The 16,568-nt window shown below is 40.6% G+C and overlaps 1 protein-coding gene across 3 annotated transcripts in view; it reads right to left on the reverse strand.

The window, feature by feature from the left end:
• The window catches only part of LOC110534849 (rho GTPase-activating protein 26), a 145,502-nt gene that overhangs the window by 31,774 nt on the left and 97,160 nt on the right, over positions 1-16,568 (reverse strand). For all 3 annotated transcript variants that reach the window (XM_036989703.1, XM_036989705.1, XM_036989704.1), the window contains exon 17: positions 7,017-7,122. In XM_036989703.1, coding sequence (XP_036845598.1) covers positions 7,017-7,122 — 106 coding nt within the window. The remainder of the gene's footprint in view (positions 1-7,016; positions 7,123-16,568) is intronic.

The following is a 16,568-nucleotide window of genomic DNA, read 5'->3' on the forward strand; positions in this document are numbered from 1 at the left end:
CTATAAAAACACTGTCATTATCCAACATCTGCCCATTCGTTTAAAAACACTGTCATTATCCAACATCTGCCCAGTCCTATAAAAACACTGTCATTATCCAACATCTGCCCATTCCTATAAAACACTGTCATTATCCAACATCTGCCCATTCCTATAAAAACACTGTCATTATCCAACATCTGCCCATTCCTATAAAACACTGTCATTATCCAACATCTGCCCATTCCTATAAAAACACTGTCATTTTCCAACATCTGCCCAGTCCTATAAAAACACTGTCATTATCCAACATCTACCCAGTCCTATAAAAACACTGTCATTATCCAACATCTGCCCAGTCCTATAAAAACACTGTCATTATCCAACATCTGCCCATTCGTTTAAAAACAATGTCATTATCCAACATCTACCCAGTCCTATAAAAACACTGTCATTATCCAACATCTGCCCATTCCTATAAAAACACTGTCATTATCCAACATCTGCCCAGTCCTATAAAAACACTGTCATTATCCAACATTTGCCCATTCCTATAAAACACTGTCATTATCCAACATCTGCCCAGTCCTATGAAAACACTGTCATTATCCAACATCTGCCCATTCCTATAAAAACACTGTCATTATCCAACATCTACCCAGTCCTATAAAAACACTGTCATTATCCAACATCTGCCCATTCCTATAAAAACACTGTCATTATCCAACATCTGCCCAGTCCTATAAAAACACTGTCATTATCCAACATCTGCCCATTCCTATAAAAACACTGTCATTATCCAACATCTACCCAGTCCTATAAAAACACTGTCATTATCCAACATCTGCCCATTCCTATAAAACACTGTCATTATCCAACATCTGCCCATTCCTATACAAACACTGTCATTATCCAACATCTGCCCATTCCTATAAAAACACTGTCATTATCCAACATCTGCCCATTCCTATAAAACACTGTCATTATCCAACATCTGCCCATTCCTATAAAAACACTGTCATTATCCAACATCTGCCCAGTCCTATAAAAACACTGTCATTATCCAACATCTGCCCATTCCTATAAAACACTGTCATTATCCAACATCTGCCCATTCCTATAAAAACACTGTCATTATCCAACATCTGCCCATTCCTATAATAACACTGTCATTATCCAACATCTGCCCATTCCTATAAAACACTGTCATTATCCAACATCTGCCCATTCCTATAAAACACTGTCATTATCCAACATCTGCCCAGTCCTATAAAAACACTGTCATTATCCAACATCTACCCAGTCCTAAAAAAACACTGTCATTATCCAACATCTGCCCATTCCTATAAAAACACTGTCATTATCCAACATCTGCCCATTCCTATAAAAACACTGTCATTATCCAACATCTGCCCAGTCCTATAAAAACACTGTCATTATCCAACATCTGCCCATTCCTATAAAAACACTGTCATTATCCAACATCTACCCAGTCCTATAAAAACACTGTCATTATCCAACATCTGCCCATTCCTATAAAACACTGTCATTATCCAACATCTGCCCATTCCTATAAAAACACTGTCATTATCCAACATCTGCCCATTCCTATAAAACACTGTCATTATCCAACATCTGCCCATTCCTATAAAAACACTGTCATTATCCAACATCTGCCCATTCCTATAAAAACACTGTCATTATCCAACATCTGCCCATTCCTATAAAAACACTGTCATTATCCAACATCTGCCCATTCCTATAAAAACACTGTCATTTTCCAACATCTGCCCAGTCCTATAAAAACACTGTCATTATCCAACATCTACCCAGTCCTATAAAAACACTGTCATTATCCAACATCTGCCCATTCCTAAAAAAAAAAAATGTCATTTTCCAACATCTGCCCAGTCCTATAAAAACACTGTCATTATCCAACATCTACCCAGTCCTATAAAAACACTGTCATTATCCAACATCTGCCCAGTCCTATAAAAACACTGTCATTATCCAACATCTGCCCATTCGTTTAAAAACACTGTCATTATCCAACATCTACCCAGTCCTATAAAAACACTGTCATTATCCAACATCTGCCCATTCGTTTAAAAACACTGTCATTATCCAACATCTGCCCAGTCCTATAAAAACACTGTCATTATCCAACATCTACCCAGTCCTATAAAAACACTGTCATTATCCAACATCTGCCCAATCCTATAAAAACACTGTCATTATCCAACATCTGCCCATTCGTTCAAAAACACTGTCATTATCCAACATCTACCCAGTCCTATAAAAACACTGTCATTATCCAACATCTGCCCATTCGTTTAAAAACACTGTCATTATCCAACATCTGCCCATTCCTATAAAAACACTGTCATTATCCAACATCTGCCCAGTCCTATAAAAACACTGTCATTATCCAACATCTGCCCATTCCTATAAAAACACTGTCATTATCCAACATCTACCCAGTCCTATAAAAACACTGTCATTATCCAACATCTGCCCATTCCTATAAAAACACTGTCATTATCCAACATCTGCCCAGTCCTATAAAAACACTGTCATTATCCAACATCTGCCCATTCCTATAAAAACACTGTCATTATCCAACATCTACCCAGTCCTATAAAAACACTGTCATTATCCAACATCTGCCCATTCCTATAAAACACTGTCATTATCCAACATCTGCCCATTCCTATAAAAACACTGTCATTATCCAAAATCTGCCCAGTCCTATAAAAACACTGTCATTATCCAACATCTGCCCATTCCTATAAAAACACTGTCATTATCCAACATCTGTCCATTCCTATAAAAACACTGTCATTATCCAACATCTGCCCATTCCTATAAAAACACTGTCATTATCCAACATCTGCCCATTCCTATAAAACACTGTCATTATCCAACATCTGCCCATTCCTATAAAAACACTGTCATTATCCAACATCTGCCCATTCCTATAAAAACACTGTCATTATCCAACATCTGCCCAGTCCTATAAAAACACTGTCATTATCCAACATCTGCCCATTCCTATAAAACACTGTCATTATCCAACATCTGCCCATTCCTATAAAAACACTGTCATTATCCAACATCTGCCCATTCCTATAAAACACTGTCATTATCCAACATCTGCCCATTCCTATAAAAACACTGTCATTTTCCAACATCTGCCTAGTCCTATAAAAACACTGTCATTATCCAACATCTACCCAGTCCTATAAAAACACTGTCATTATCCAACATCTGCCCATTCCTAAAAAAAAAAATGTCATTTTCCAACATCTGCCCAGTCCTATAAAAACACTGTCATTATCCAACATCTACCCAGTCCTATAAAAACACTGTCATTATCCAACATCTGCCCAGTCCTATAAAAACACTGTCATTATCCAACATCTGCCCATTCGTTTAAAAACACTGTCATTATCCAACATCTACCCAGTCCTATAAAAACACTGTCATTATCCAACATCTGCCCATTCGTTTAAAAACACTGTCATTATCCAACATCTGCCCATTCCTATAAAAACACTGTCATTATCCAACATCTGCCCAGTCCTATAAAAACACTGTCATTATCCAACATTTGCCCATTCCTATAAAACACTGTCATTATCCAACATCTGCCCAGTCCTATAAAAACACTGTCATTATCCAACATCTGCCCATTCCTATAAAAACACTGTCATTATCCAACATCTACCCAGTCCTATAAAAACACTGTCATTATCCAACATCTGCCCATTCCTATAAAAACACTGTCATTATCCAACATCTGCCCAGTCCTATAAAAACACTGTCATTATCCAACATCTGCCCATTCCTATAAAAACACTGTCATTATCCAACATCTACCCAGTCCTATAAAAACACTGTCATTATCCAACATCTGCCCATTCCTATAAAAACACAGTCATTATCCAACATCTACCCAGTCCTATAAAAACACTGTCATTATCCAACATCTGCCCATTCCTATAAAAACACTGTCATTATCCAACATCTGTCCATTCCTATAAAAACACTGTCATTATCCAACATCTGCCCATTCCTATAAAAACACTGTCATTATCCAACATCTGCCCATTCCTATAAAACACTGTCATTATCCAACATCTGCCCATTCCTATAAAAACACTGTCATTATCCAACATCTGCCCATTCCTATAAAAACACTGTCATTATCCAACATCTGCCCAGTCCTATAAAAACACTGTCATTATCCAACATCTGCCCATTCCTATAAAACACTGTCATTATCCAACATCTGCCCATTCCTATAAAAACACTGTCATTATCCAACATCTGCCCATTCCTATAATAACACTGTCATTATCCAACATCTGCCCATTCCTATAAAACACTGTCATTATCCAACATCTGCCCATTCCTATAAAACACTGTCATTATCCAACATCTGCCCAGTCCTATAAAAACACTGTCATTATCCAACATCTACCCAGTCCTAAAAAAACACTGTCATTATCCAACATCTGCCCATTCCTATAAAAACACTGTCATTATCCAACATCTGCCCATTCCTATAAAAACACTGTCATTATCCAACATCTGCCCATTCCTATAAAACACTGTCATTATCCAACATCTGCCCATTCCTATAAAAACACTGTCATTATCCAACATCTACCCAGTCCTATAAAAACACTGTCATTATCCAACATCTGCCCATTCCTATAAAACACTGTCATTATCCAACATCTGCCCATTCCTATAAAAACACTGTCATTATCCAACATCTGCCCATTCCTATAAAACACTGTCATTATCCAACATCTGCCCATTCCTATAAAAACACTGTCATTATCCAACATCTGCCCATTCCTATAAAAACACTGTCATTATCCAACATCTGCCCATTCCTATAAAAACACTGTCATTATCCAACATCTGCCCATTCCTATAAAAACACTGTCATTTTCCAACATCTGCCCAGTCCTATAAAAACACTGTCATTATCCAACATCTACCCAGTCCTAAAAAAACACTGTCATTATCCAACATCTGCCCATTCCTATAAAAACACTGTCATTATCCAACATCTGCCCATTCCTATAAAAACACTGTCATTATCCAACATCTGCCCAGTCCTATAAAAACACTGTCATTATCCAACATCTGCCCATTCCTATAAAAACACTGTCATTATCCAACATCTACCCAGTCCTATAAAAACACTGTCATTATCCAACATCTGCCCATTCCTATAAAACACTGTCATTATCCAACATCTGCCCATTCCTATAAAAACACTGTCATTATCCAACATCTGCCCATTCCTATAAAACACTGTCATTATCCAACATCTGCCCATTCCTATAAAAACACTGTCATTATCCAACATCTGCCCATTCCTATAAAAACACTGTCATTATCCAACATCTGCCCATTCCTATAAAAACACTGTCATTATCCAACATCTGCCCATTCCTATAAAAACACTGTCATTTTCCAACATCTGCCCAGTCCTATAAAAACACTGTCATTATCCAACATCTACCCAGTCCTATAAAAACACTGTCATTATCCAACATCTGCCCATTCCTAAAAAAAAAAAATGTCATTTTCCAACATCTGCCCAGTCCTATAAAAACACTGTCATTATCCAACATCTACCCAGTCCTATAAAAACACTGTCATTATCCAACATCTGCCCAGTCCTATAAAAACACTGTCATTATCCAACATCTGCCCATTCGTTTAAAAACACTGTCATTATCCAACATCTACCCAGTCCTATAAAAACACTGTCATTATCCAACATCTGCCCATTCGTTTAAAAACACTGTCATTATCCAACATCTGCCCATTCCTATAAAAACACTGTCATTATCCAACATCTGCCCAGTCCTATAAAAACACTGTCATTATCCAACATTTGCCCATTCCTATAAAACACTGTCATTATCCAACATCTGCCCAGTCCTATAAAAACACTGTCATTATCCAACATCTGCCCATTCCTATAAAAACACTGTCATTATCCAACATCTACCCAGTCCTATAAAAACACTGTCATTATCCAACATCTGCCCATTCCTATAAAAACACTGTCATTATCCAACATCTGCCCAGTCCTATAAAAACACTGTCATTATCCAACATCTGCCAATTCCTATAAAAACACTGTCATTATCCAACATCTACCCAGTCCTATAAAAACACTGTCATTATCCAACATCTGCCCATTAGTTTAAAAACACTGTCATTATCCAACATCTGCCCATTCCTATAAAACACTGTCATTATCCAACATCTGCCCATTCCTATAAAAACACTGTCATTATCCAACATCTGCCCAGTCCTATAAAAACACTGTCATTATCCAACATCTGCCCATTCCTATAAAACACTGTCATTTCCGATTTCAGGATGTACCATCTCGTATGTGACGGCACATGAAATGTAAAAAGAAATGTACATAGATATAGTGTATGTTAGTTAAATCTAAACCATGACGTCCGGTTTACAATTACCCATAATCCTCTCTCAGCATGTTGGACAACAATAAATAGGGTAAGAGTTTTAACTCTGCAGCCTGCCTCTGATAGTAACCTATCGTCACTCTGACATGGTATTGAGAAAGACAGATGGCAAACTGCACCGCCTCCATTGGACAACAATACCCAGAAGAAGAGGATGAGTCTGGCGACCAAACTAATGACGTGTGTTGTTTTCGGTGGTGGTGTAGAGGAGGAACACAGGGGAAAGCTAGGAGCCATTACTGGTGTCAACACTACAGTCCTGAGTTCATTACCAAGCCAATCCTCTTACAGGCCTGGGTGGGTGTGGTAATGGCGTTCGGCATGGGTGGGGGATTTGTAACATGGTCTGCATCCAAAATGGACACCCTATTCCCTAAATAGTGCACTATATAAGGAATAGGGGGAATTTGGGAGTCAGTGGTGGTCATGGCCGTCAGCGCGGTACAGTCCGGAGGATTTGTAACACAGTACATGGGAGACCCCAGGGGAGTGGGCCTAAACCAAACCTACTTTGCCAAGTGTTTCGTAAGCAGGTCCAGCATCTGCCGGTTCTTCTCTGGGAGCCAGTGGACGATGCTATGGATCTCTGTGATCCTCGCCTCCTGATTGTCACGTTCTAAAGAGAGAAGAGAGAAGAGGGAGAGAGGAGAGAGAAGAGGAGAGAAGAGAGAGAGATAAGATAGAAAAGAGAAAGAAGAGAGAGAGAGAGAGAGAGAGAGAGAGAGAGAGAGAGAGAGAGAGAGAGAGAGAGGAAGAGAGAGATGGTAAGGTGAGGTAAGGACGCTGTCTAAATACAGTGACAACGTCATGTAGAACACTCAGATGTGTTTCTAGACATCCTACTACCCAAAACATCCGTTTCCTCAGATTCCTAATAAGGATTTCCAGCTATTGCCATTATCACAACAACAGTGTTGCATTTACCAGAAGACTGGTGAAAATAATACAGTAATACTTGCCCTTGGTTAAATCTCCTTTCAACCCACATGAAGAAATACTACAGTTGACAATAGAATACTACTGTACTTACTATAGAAAAGAGAAGAAGCTCTGAACTCTCTGTTCAGACCTACCTACCTACAGGTTATAGAAAAGAGCAGAAGCTCTGAACTTTCTGTTCAGACCTACCTACCTACAGGTTATAGAAAAGAGCAGAAGCTCTGAACTTTCTGTTCAGACCTACCTACCTACAGGTTATAGAAAAGAGCAGAAGCTCTGAACTCTCTGTTCAGACCTACCTACCTACAGGTTATAGAAAAGAGCAGAAGCTCTGAACTTTCTGTTCAGACCTACCTACCTACAGGTTATAGAAAAGAGCAGAAGCTCTGAACTTTCTGTTCAGACCTACCTACCTACAGGTTATAGAAAAGAGCAGAAGCTCTGAACTCTCTGTTCAGACCTACCTACCTACAGGTTATAGAAAAGAGCAGAAGCTCTGAACTTTCTGTTCAGACCTACCTACCTACAGGTTATAGAAAAGAGCAGAAGCTCTGAACTTTCTGTTCAGACCTACCTACCTACAGGTTATAGAAAAGAGCAGAAGCTCTGAACTCTCTGTTCAGACCTACCTACCTACAGGTTATAGAAAAGAGCAGAAGCTCTGAACTTTCTGTTCAGACCTACCTACCTACAGGTTATAGAAAAGAGCAGAAGCTCTGAACTTTCTGTTCAGACCTACCTACCTACAGGTTATAGAAAAGAGCAGAAGCTCTGAACTTTCTGTTCAGACCTACCTACCTACAGGTTATAGAAAAGAGCAGAAGCTCTGAACTCTCTGTTCAGACCTACCTACCTACAGGTTATAGAAAAGAGCAGAAGCTCTGAACTCTCTGTTCAGACCTACCTACCTACAGGTTATAGAAAAGAGCAGAAGCTCTGAACTTTCTGTTGAGACCTACCTACCTACAGGTTATAGAAAAGAGCAGAAGCTCTGAACTTTCTGTTCAGATCTACCTACCTACAGGTTATAGAAAAGAGCAGAAGCTCTGAACTTTCTGTTCAGACCTACCTACCTACAGGTTATAGAAAAGAGCAGAAGCTCTGAACTCTCTGTTCAGACCTACCTACCTACAGGTTATAGAAAAGAGCAGAAGCTCTGAACTCTCTGTTCAGACCTACCTACCTACAGGTTATAGAAAAGAGCAGAAGCTCTGAACTTTCTGTTGAGACCTACCTACCTACAGGTTATAGAAAAGAGCAGAAGCTCTGAACTTTCTGTTCAGATCTACCTACCTACAGGTTATATAAAAGAGCAGAAGCTCTGAACTTTCTGTTCAGACCTACCTACCTACAGGTTATAGAAAAGAGCAGAAGCTCTGAACTTTCTGTTCAGACCTACCTACCTACAGGTTATAGAAAAGAGCAGAAGCTCTGAACTCTCTGTTCAGACCTACCTACCTACAGGTTATAGAAAAGAGCAGAAGCTCTGAACTCTCTGTTCAGACCTACCTACCTACAGGTTATAGAAAAGAGCAGAAGCTCTGAACTTTCTGTTCAGACCTACCTACCTACAGGTTATAGAAAAGAGCAGAAGCTCTGAACTTTCTGTTCAGACCTACCTACCTACAGGTTATAGAAAAGAGCAGAAGCTCTGAACTTTCTGTTCAGACCTACCTACCTACAGGTTATAGAAAAGAGCAGAAGCTCTGAACTCTCTGTTCAGACCTACCTACCTACAGGTTATAGAAAAGAGCAGAAGCTCTGAACTCTCTGTTCAGACCTACCTACCTACAGGTTATAGAAAAGAGCAGAAGCTCTGAACTTTCTGTTCAGACCTACCTACCTACAGGTTATAGAAAAGAGCAGGAGCTCTGAACTCTCCGTTCAGACCTACCTACCTACAGGTTATAGAAAAGAGCAGAAGCTCTGAACTTTCTGTTGAGACCTACCTACCTACAGGTTATAGAAAAGAGCAGAAGCTCTGAACTTTCTGTTCAGATCTACCTACCTACAGGTTATATAAAAGAGCAGAAGCTCTGAACTTTCTGTTCAGACCTACCTACCTACAGGTTATAGAAAAGAGCAGAAGCTCTGAACTTTCTGTTCAGACCTACCTACCTACAGGTTATAGAAAAGAGCAGAAGCTCTGAACTCTCTGTTCAGACCTACCTACCTACAGGTTATAGAAAAGAGCAGAAGCTCTGAACTCTCTGTTCAGACCTACCTACCTACAGGTTATAGAAAAGAGCAGAAGCTCTGAACTTTCTGTTCAGACCTACCTACCTACAGGTTATAGAAAAGAGCAGAAGCTCTGAACTTTCTGTTCAGACCTACCTACCTACAGGTTATAGAAAAGAGCAGAAGCTCTGAACTTTCTGTTCAGACCTACCTACCTACAGGTTATAGAAAAGAGCAGAAGCTCTGAACTCTCTGTTCAGACCTACCTACCTACAGGTTATAGAAAAGAGCAGAAGCTCTGAACTCTCTGTTCAGACCTACCTACCTACAGGTTATAGAAAAGAGCAGAAGCTCTGAACTTTCTGTTCAGACCTACCTACCTACAGGTTATAGAAAAGAGCAGGAGCTCTGAACTCTCCGTTCAGACCTACCTACCTACAGGTTATAGAAAAGAGCAGTAGCTCTGAACTCTCTGTTCAGACCTACCTACCTACAGGTTATAGAAAAGAGCAGAAGCTCTGAACTTTCTGTTCAGACCTACCTACCTACAGGTTATAGAAAAGAGCAGAAGCTCTGAACTTTCTGTTCAGACCTACCTACCTACAGGTTATAGAAAAGAGCAGAAGCTCTGAACTTTCTGTTCAGACCTACCTACCTACAGGTTATAGAAAAGAGCAGAAGCTCTGAACTTTCTGTTCAGACCTACCTACCTACAGGTTATAGAAAAGAGCAGAAGCTCTGAACTCTCTGTTCAGACCTACCTACCTACAGGTTATAGAAAAGAGCAGAAGCTCTGAACTCTCTGTTCAGACCTACCTACTTACAGGTTATAGAAAAGAGCAGAAGCTCTGAACTCTCTGTTCAGACCTACCTACCTACAGGTTATAAAAAAGAGCAGAAGCTCTGAACTTTCTGTTCAGACCTACCTACCTACAGGTTATAGAAAAGAGCAGAAGCTCTGAACTTTCTGTTCAGACCTACCTACCTACAACTTATAGAAAAGAGCAGAAGCTCTGAACTCTCTGTTCAGACCTACCTACCTACAGGTTATAGAAAAGAGCAGAAGCTCTGAACTCTCTGTTCAGACCTACCTACCTACAGGTTATAGAAAAGAGCAGAAGCTCTGAACTCTCTGTTCAGACCTACCTACCTACAGGTTATAGAAAAGAGCAGAAGCGCTGAACTCTCTGTTCAGACCTACCTACCTGCAGGTTATAGAAAAGAGCAGAAGCTCTGAACTCTCTGTTCAGACCTACCTACCTACAGGTTATAGAAAAGAGCAGAAGCTCTGAACTTTCTGTTCAGACCTACCTACCTACAGGTTATAGAAAAGAGCAGAAGCTCTGAACTTTCTGTTCAGACCTATCTAACTACAGGTTATAGAAAAGAGCAGAAGCTCTGAACTTTCTGTTCAGACCTACCTACAGGTTATAGAAAAGAGCAGAAGCTCTGAACTTTCTGTTCAGACCTACCTACCTACAGGTTATAGAAAAGAGCAGAAGCTCTGAACTTTCTGTTCAGACCTACCTACCTACAGGTTATAGAAAAGAGCAGAAGCTCTGAACTTTCTGTTCAGACCTACCTACCTACAGGTTATAGAAAAGAGCAGAAGCTCTGAACTCTCTGTTCAGACCTACCTACCTACAGGTTATAGAAAAGAGCAGAAGCTCTGAACTCTCTGTTCAGACCTACCTACCTGCAGGTTATAGAAAAGAGCAGAAGCTCTGAACTTTCTGTTCAGACCTACCTACCTACAGGTTATAGAAAAGAGCAGAAGCTCTGAACTTTCTATTCAGACCTACCTACCTACAGGTTATAGAAAAGAGCAGAAGCTCTGAACTTTCTGTTCAGACCTACCTACCTACAGGTTTTAGAAAAGAGCAGAAGCTCTGAACTTTCTGTTCAGACCTACCTACCTACAGGTTATAGAAAAGAGCAGAAGCTCTGAACTCTCTGTTCAGACCTACCTACCTACAGGTTATAGAAAAGAGCAGAAGCTCTGAACTCTCTGTTCAGACCTACCTACCTACAGGTTATAGAAAAGAGCAGAAGCTCTGAACTCTCTGTTCAGACCTACCTACCTGCAGGTTATAGAAAAGAGCAGAAGCTCTGAACTTTCTGTTCAGACCTACCTACCTACAGGTTATAGAAAAGAGCAGAAGCTCTGAACTTTCTATTCAGACCTACCTACCTACAGGTTATAGAAAAGAGCAGAAGCTCTGAACTTTCTGTTCAGACCTACCTACCTACAGGTTATAGAAAAGAGCAGAAGCTCTGAACTTTCTGTTCAGACCTACCTACCTACAGGTTATAGAAAAGAGCAGAAGCTCTGAACTCTCTGTTCAGACCTACCTACCTACAGGTTATAGAAAAGAGCAGAAGCTCTGAACTCTCTGTTCAGACCTACCTACCTACAGGTTATAGAAAAGAGCAGAAGCTCTGAACTTTCTGTTCAGACCTACCTACCTACAGGTTATAGAAAAGAGCAGAAGCTCTGAACTCTCTGTTCAGACCTACCTACCTACAGGTTATAGAAAAGAGCAGAAGCTCTGAACTCTCTGTTCAGACCTACCTACCTACAGGTTATAGAAAAGAGCAGAAGCGCTGAACTCTCTGTTCAGACCTACCTACCTGCAGGTTATAGAAAAGAGCAGAAGCTCTGAACTTTCTGTTCAGACCTACCTACCTACAGGTTATAGAAAAGAGCAGAAGCTCTGAACTTTCTGTTCAGACCTACCTACCTACAGGTTATAGAAAAGAGCAGAAGCTCTGAACTTTCTGTTCAGACCTACCTACCTACAGGTTATAGAAAAGAGCAGAAGCTCTGAACTTTCTGTTCAGACCTACCTATCTACAGGTTATAGAAAAGAGCAGAAGCTCTGAACTCTCTGTTCAGACCTACCTACCTACAGGTTATAGAAAAGAGCAGAAGCTCTGAACTTTCTGTTCAGACCTACCTACCTACAGGTTATAGAAAAGAGCAGAAGCTCTGAACTTTCTGTTCAGACCTACCTACCTACAGGTTATAGAAAAGAGCAGAAGCTCTGAACTTTCTTTTCAGACCTACCTACCTACAGGTTATAGAAAAGAGCAGAAGCTCTGAACTTTCTGTTCAGACCTACCTACCTACAGGTTATAGAAAAGAGCAGAAGCTCTGAACTCTCTGTTCAGACCTACCTACCTACAGGTTATAGAAAAGAGCAGAAGCTCTGAACTCTCTGTTCAGACCTACCTACCTACAGGTTATAGAAAAGAGCAGAAGCTCTGAACTCTCTGTTCAGACCTACCTACCTACAGGTTATAGAAAAGAGCAGAAGCTCTGAACTTTCTGTTCAGACCTACCTACCTACAGGTTATAGAAAAGAGCAGAAGCTCTGAACTTTCTGTTCAGACCTACCTACCTACAGGTTATAGAAAAGAGCAGAAGCTCTGAACTTTCTGTTCAGACCTACCTACCTACAGGTTATAGAAAAGAGCAGAAGCTCTGAACTTTCTGTTCAGACCTACCTACCTACAGGTTATAGAAAAGAGCAGAAGCTCTGAACTCTCTGTTCAGACCTACCTACCTACAGGTTATAGAAAAGAGCAGAAGCTCTGAACTCTCTGTTCAGACCTACCTACCTACAGGTTATAGAAAAGAGCAGAAGCTCTGAACTTTCTGTTCAGACCTACCTACCTACAGGTTATAGAAAAGAGCAGAAGCTCTGAACTTTCTGTTCAGACCTACCTACCTACAGGTTATAGAAAAGAGCAGAAGCTCTGAACTTTCTGTTCAGACCTACCTACCTACAGGTTATAGAAAAGAGCAGAAGCTCTGAACTTTCTGTTCAGACCTACCTACCTACAGGTTATAGAAAAGAGCAGAAGCTCTGAACTCTCTGTTCAGACCTACCTACCTACAGGTTATAGAAAAGAGCAGAAGCTCTGAACTCTCTGTTCAGACCGACCTACCTGCAGGTTATAGAAAAGAGCAGAAGCTCTGAACTTTCTGTTCAGACCTATCTACCTACAGGTTATAGAAAAGAGCAGAAGCTCTGAACTTTCTATTCAGACCTACCTACCTACAGGTTATAGAAAAGAGCAGAAGCTCTGAACTTTCTGTTCAGACCTACCTACCTACAGGTTATAGAAAAGAGCAGAAGCTCTGAACTTTCTGTTCAGACCTACCTACCTACAGGTTATAGAAAAGAGCAGAAGCTCTGAACTTTCTGTTCAGACCTACCTACCTACAGGTTATAGAAAAGAGCAGAAGCTCTGAACTCTCTGTTCAGACCTACCTACCTACAGGTTATAGAAAAGAGCAGAAGCTCTGAACTCTCTGTTCAGACCTACCTACCTACAGGTTATAGAAAAGAGCAGAAGCTCTGAACTTTCTGTTCAGACCTATCTACCTACAGGTTATAGAAAAGAGCAGAAGCTCTGAACTTTCTATTCAGACCTACCTACCTACAGGTTATAGAAAAGAGCAGAAGCTCTGAACTTTCTGTTCAGACCTACCTACCTACAGGTTTTAGAAAAGAGCAGAAGCTCTGAACTTTCTGTTCAGACCTACCTACCTACAGGTTATAGAAAAGAGCAGAAGCTCTGAACTCTCTGTTCAGACCTACCTACCTACAGGTTATAGAAAAGAGCAGAAGCTCTGAACTCTCTGTTCAGACCTACCTACCTGCAGGTTATAGAAAAGAGCAGAAGCTCTGAACTTTCTGTTCAGACCTACCTACCTACAGGTTATAGAAAAGAGCAGAAGCTCTGAACTTTCTATTCAGACCTACCTACCTACAGGTTATAGAAAAGAGCAGAAGCTCTGAACTTTCTGTTCAGACCTACCTACCTACAGGTTATAGAAAAGAGCAGAAGCTCTGAACTTTCTGTTCAGACCTACCTACCTACAGGTTATAGAAAAGAGCAGAAGCTCTGAACTCTCTGTTCAGACCTACCTACCTACAGGTTATAGAAAAGAGCAGAAGCTCTGAACTCTCTGTTCAGACCTACCTACCTACAGGTTATAGAAAAGAGCAGAAGCTCTGAACTCTCTGTTCAGACCTACCTACCTGCAGGTTATAGAAAAGAGCAGAAGCTCTGAACTTTCTGTTCAGACCTACCTACCTACAGGTTATAGAAAAGAGCAGAAGCTCTGAACTTTCTATTCAGACCTACCTACCTACAGGTTATAGAAAAGAGCAGAAGCTCTGAACTTTCTGTTCAGACCTACCTACCTACAGGTTATAGAAAAGAGCAGAAGCTCTGAACTTTCTGTTCAGACCTACCTATCTACAGGTTATAGAAAAGAGCAGAAGCTCTGAACTCTCTGTTCAGACCTACCTACCTACAGGTTATAGAAAAGAGCAGAAGCTCTGAACTTTCTGTTCAGACCTACCTACCTACAGGTTATAGAAAAGAGCAGAAGCTCTGAACTTTCTGTTCAGACCTACCTACCTACAGGTTATAGAAAAGAGCAGAAGCTCTGAACTTTCTTTTCAGACCTACCTACCTACAGGTTATAGAAAAGAGCAGAAGCTCTGAACTTTCTGTTCAGACCTACCTACCTACAGGTTATAGAAAAGAGCAGAAGCTCTGAACTCTCTGTTCAGACCTACCTACCTACAGGTTATAGAAAAGAGCAGAAGCTCTGAACTCTCTGTTCAGACCTACCTACCTACAGGTTATAGAAAAGAGCAGAAGCTCTGAACTCTCTGTTCAGACCTACCTACCTACAGGTTATAGAAAAGAGCAGAAGCTCTGAACTTTCTGTTCAGACCTACCTACCTACAGGTTATAGAAAAGAGCAGAAGCTCTGAACTTTCTGTTCAGACCTACCTACCTACAGGTTATAGAAAAGAGCAGAAGCTCTGAACTTTCTGTTCAGACCTACCTACCTACAGGTTATAGAAAAGAGCAGAAGCTCTGAACTTTCTGTTCAGACCTACCTACCTACAGGTTATAGAAAAGAGCAGAAGCTCTGAACTCTCTGTTCAGACCTACCTACCTACAGGTTATAGAAAAGAGCAGAAGCTCTGAACTCTCTGTTCAGACCTACCTACCTGCAGGTTATAGAAAAGAGCAGAAGCTCTGAACTTTCTGTTCAGACCTATCTACCTACAGGTTATAGAAAAGAGCAGAAGCTCTGAACTTTCTATTCAGACCTACCTACCTACAGGTTATAGAAAAGAGCAGAAGTTCTGAACTTTCTGTTCAGACCTACCTACCTACAGGTTATAGAAAAGAGCAGAAGCTCTGAACTTTCTGTTCAGACCTACCTACCTACAGGTTATAGAAAAGAGCAGAAGCTCTGAACTCTCTGTTCAGACCTACCTACCTACAGGTTATAGAAAAGAGCAGAAGCTCTGAACTTTCTGTTCAGACCTACCTACCTACAGGTTATAGAAAAGAGCAGAAGCTCTGAACTTTCTGTTCAGACCTACCTACCTACAGGTTATAGAAAAGAGCAGAAGCTCTGAACTTTCTGCTCAGACCTACCTACCTACAGGTTATAGAAAAGAGCAGGAGCTCTGAACTTTCTGTTCAGACCTACCTACCTACAGGTTATAGAAAAGAGCAGAAGCTCTGAACTCTCTGTTCAGACCTACCTACCTACAGGTTATAGAAAAGAGCAGAAGCTCTGAACTTTCTGTTCAGACCTACCTACCTACAGGTTATAGAAAAGAGCAGAAGCTCTGAACTTTCTGTTCAGACCTACCTACCTACAGGTTATAGAAAAGAGCAGAAGCTCTGAACTTTCTGCTCAGACCTACCTACCTACAGGTTATAGAAAAGAGCAGGAGCTCTGAACTTTCTGTTCAGACCTACCTACCTACAGGTTATAGAAAAGAGCAGAAGCTCTGAACTCTCTGTTCAGACCTACCTACCTACAGGTTATAGAAAAGAGCAGAAGCTCTGAACTTTCTGTTCAGACCTACCTACCTACAGGTTATAGAAAAGAGCAGA

Source organism: Oncorhynchus mykiss, chromosome 10, assembly GCF_013265735.2.
Source record: "Oncorhynchus mykiss isolate Arlee chromosome 10, USDA_OmykA_1.1, whole genome shotgun sequence".
NCBI lineage: Eukaryota > Metazoa > Chordata > Actinopteri > Salmoniformes > Salmonidae > Oncorhynchus > Oncorhynchus mykiss.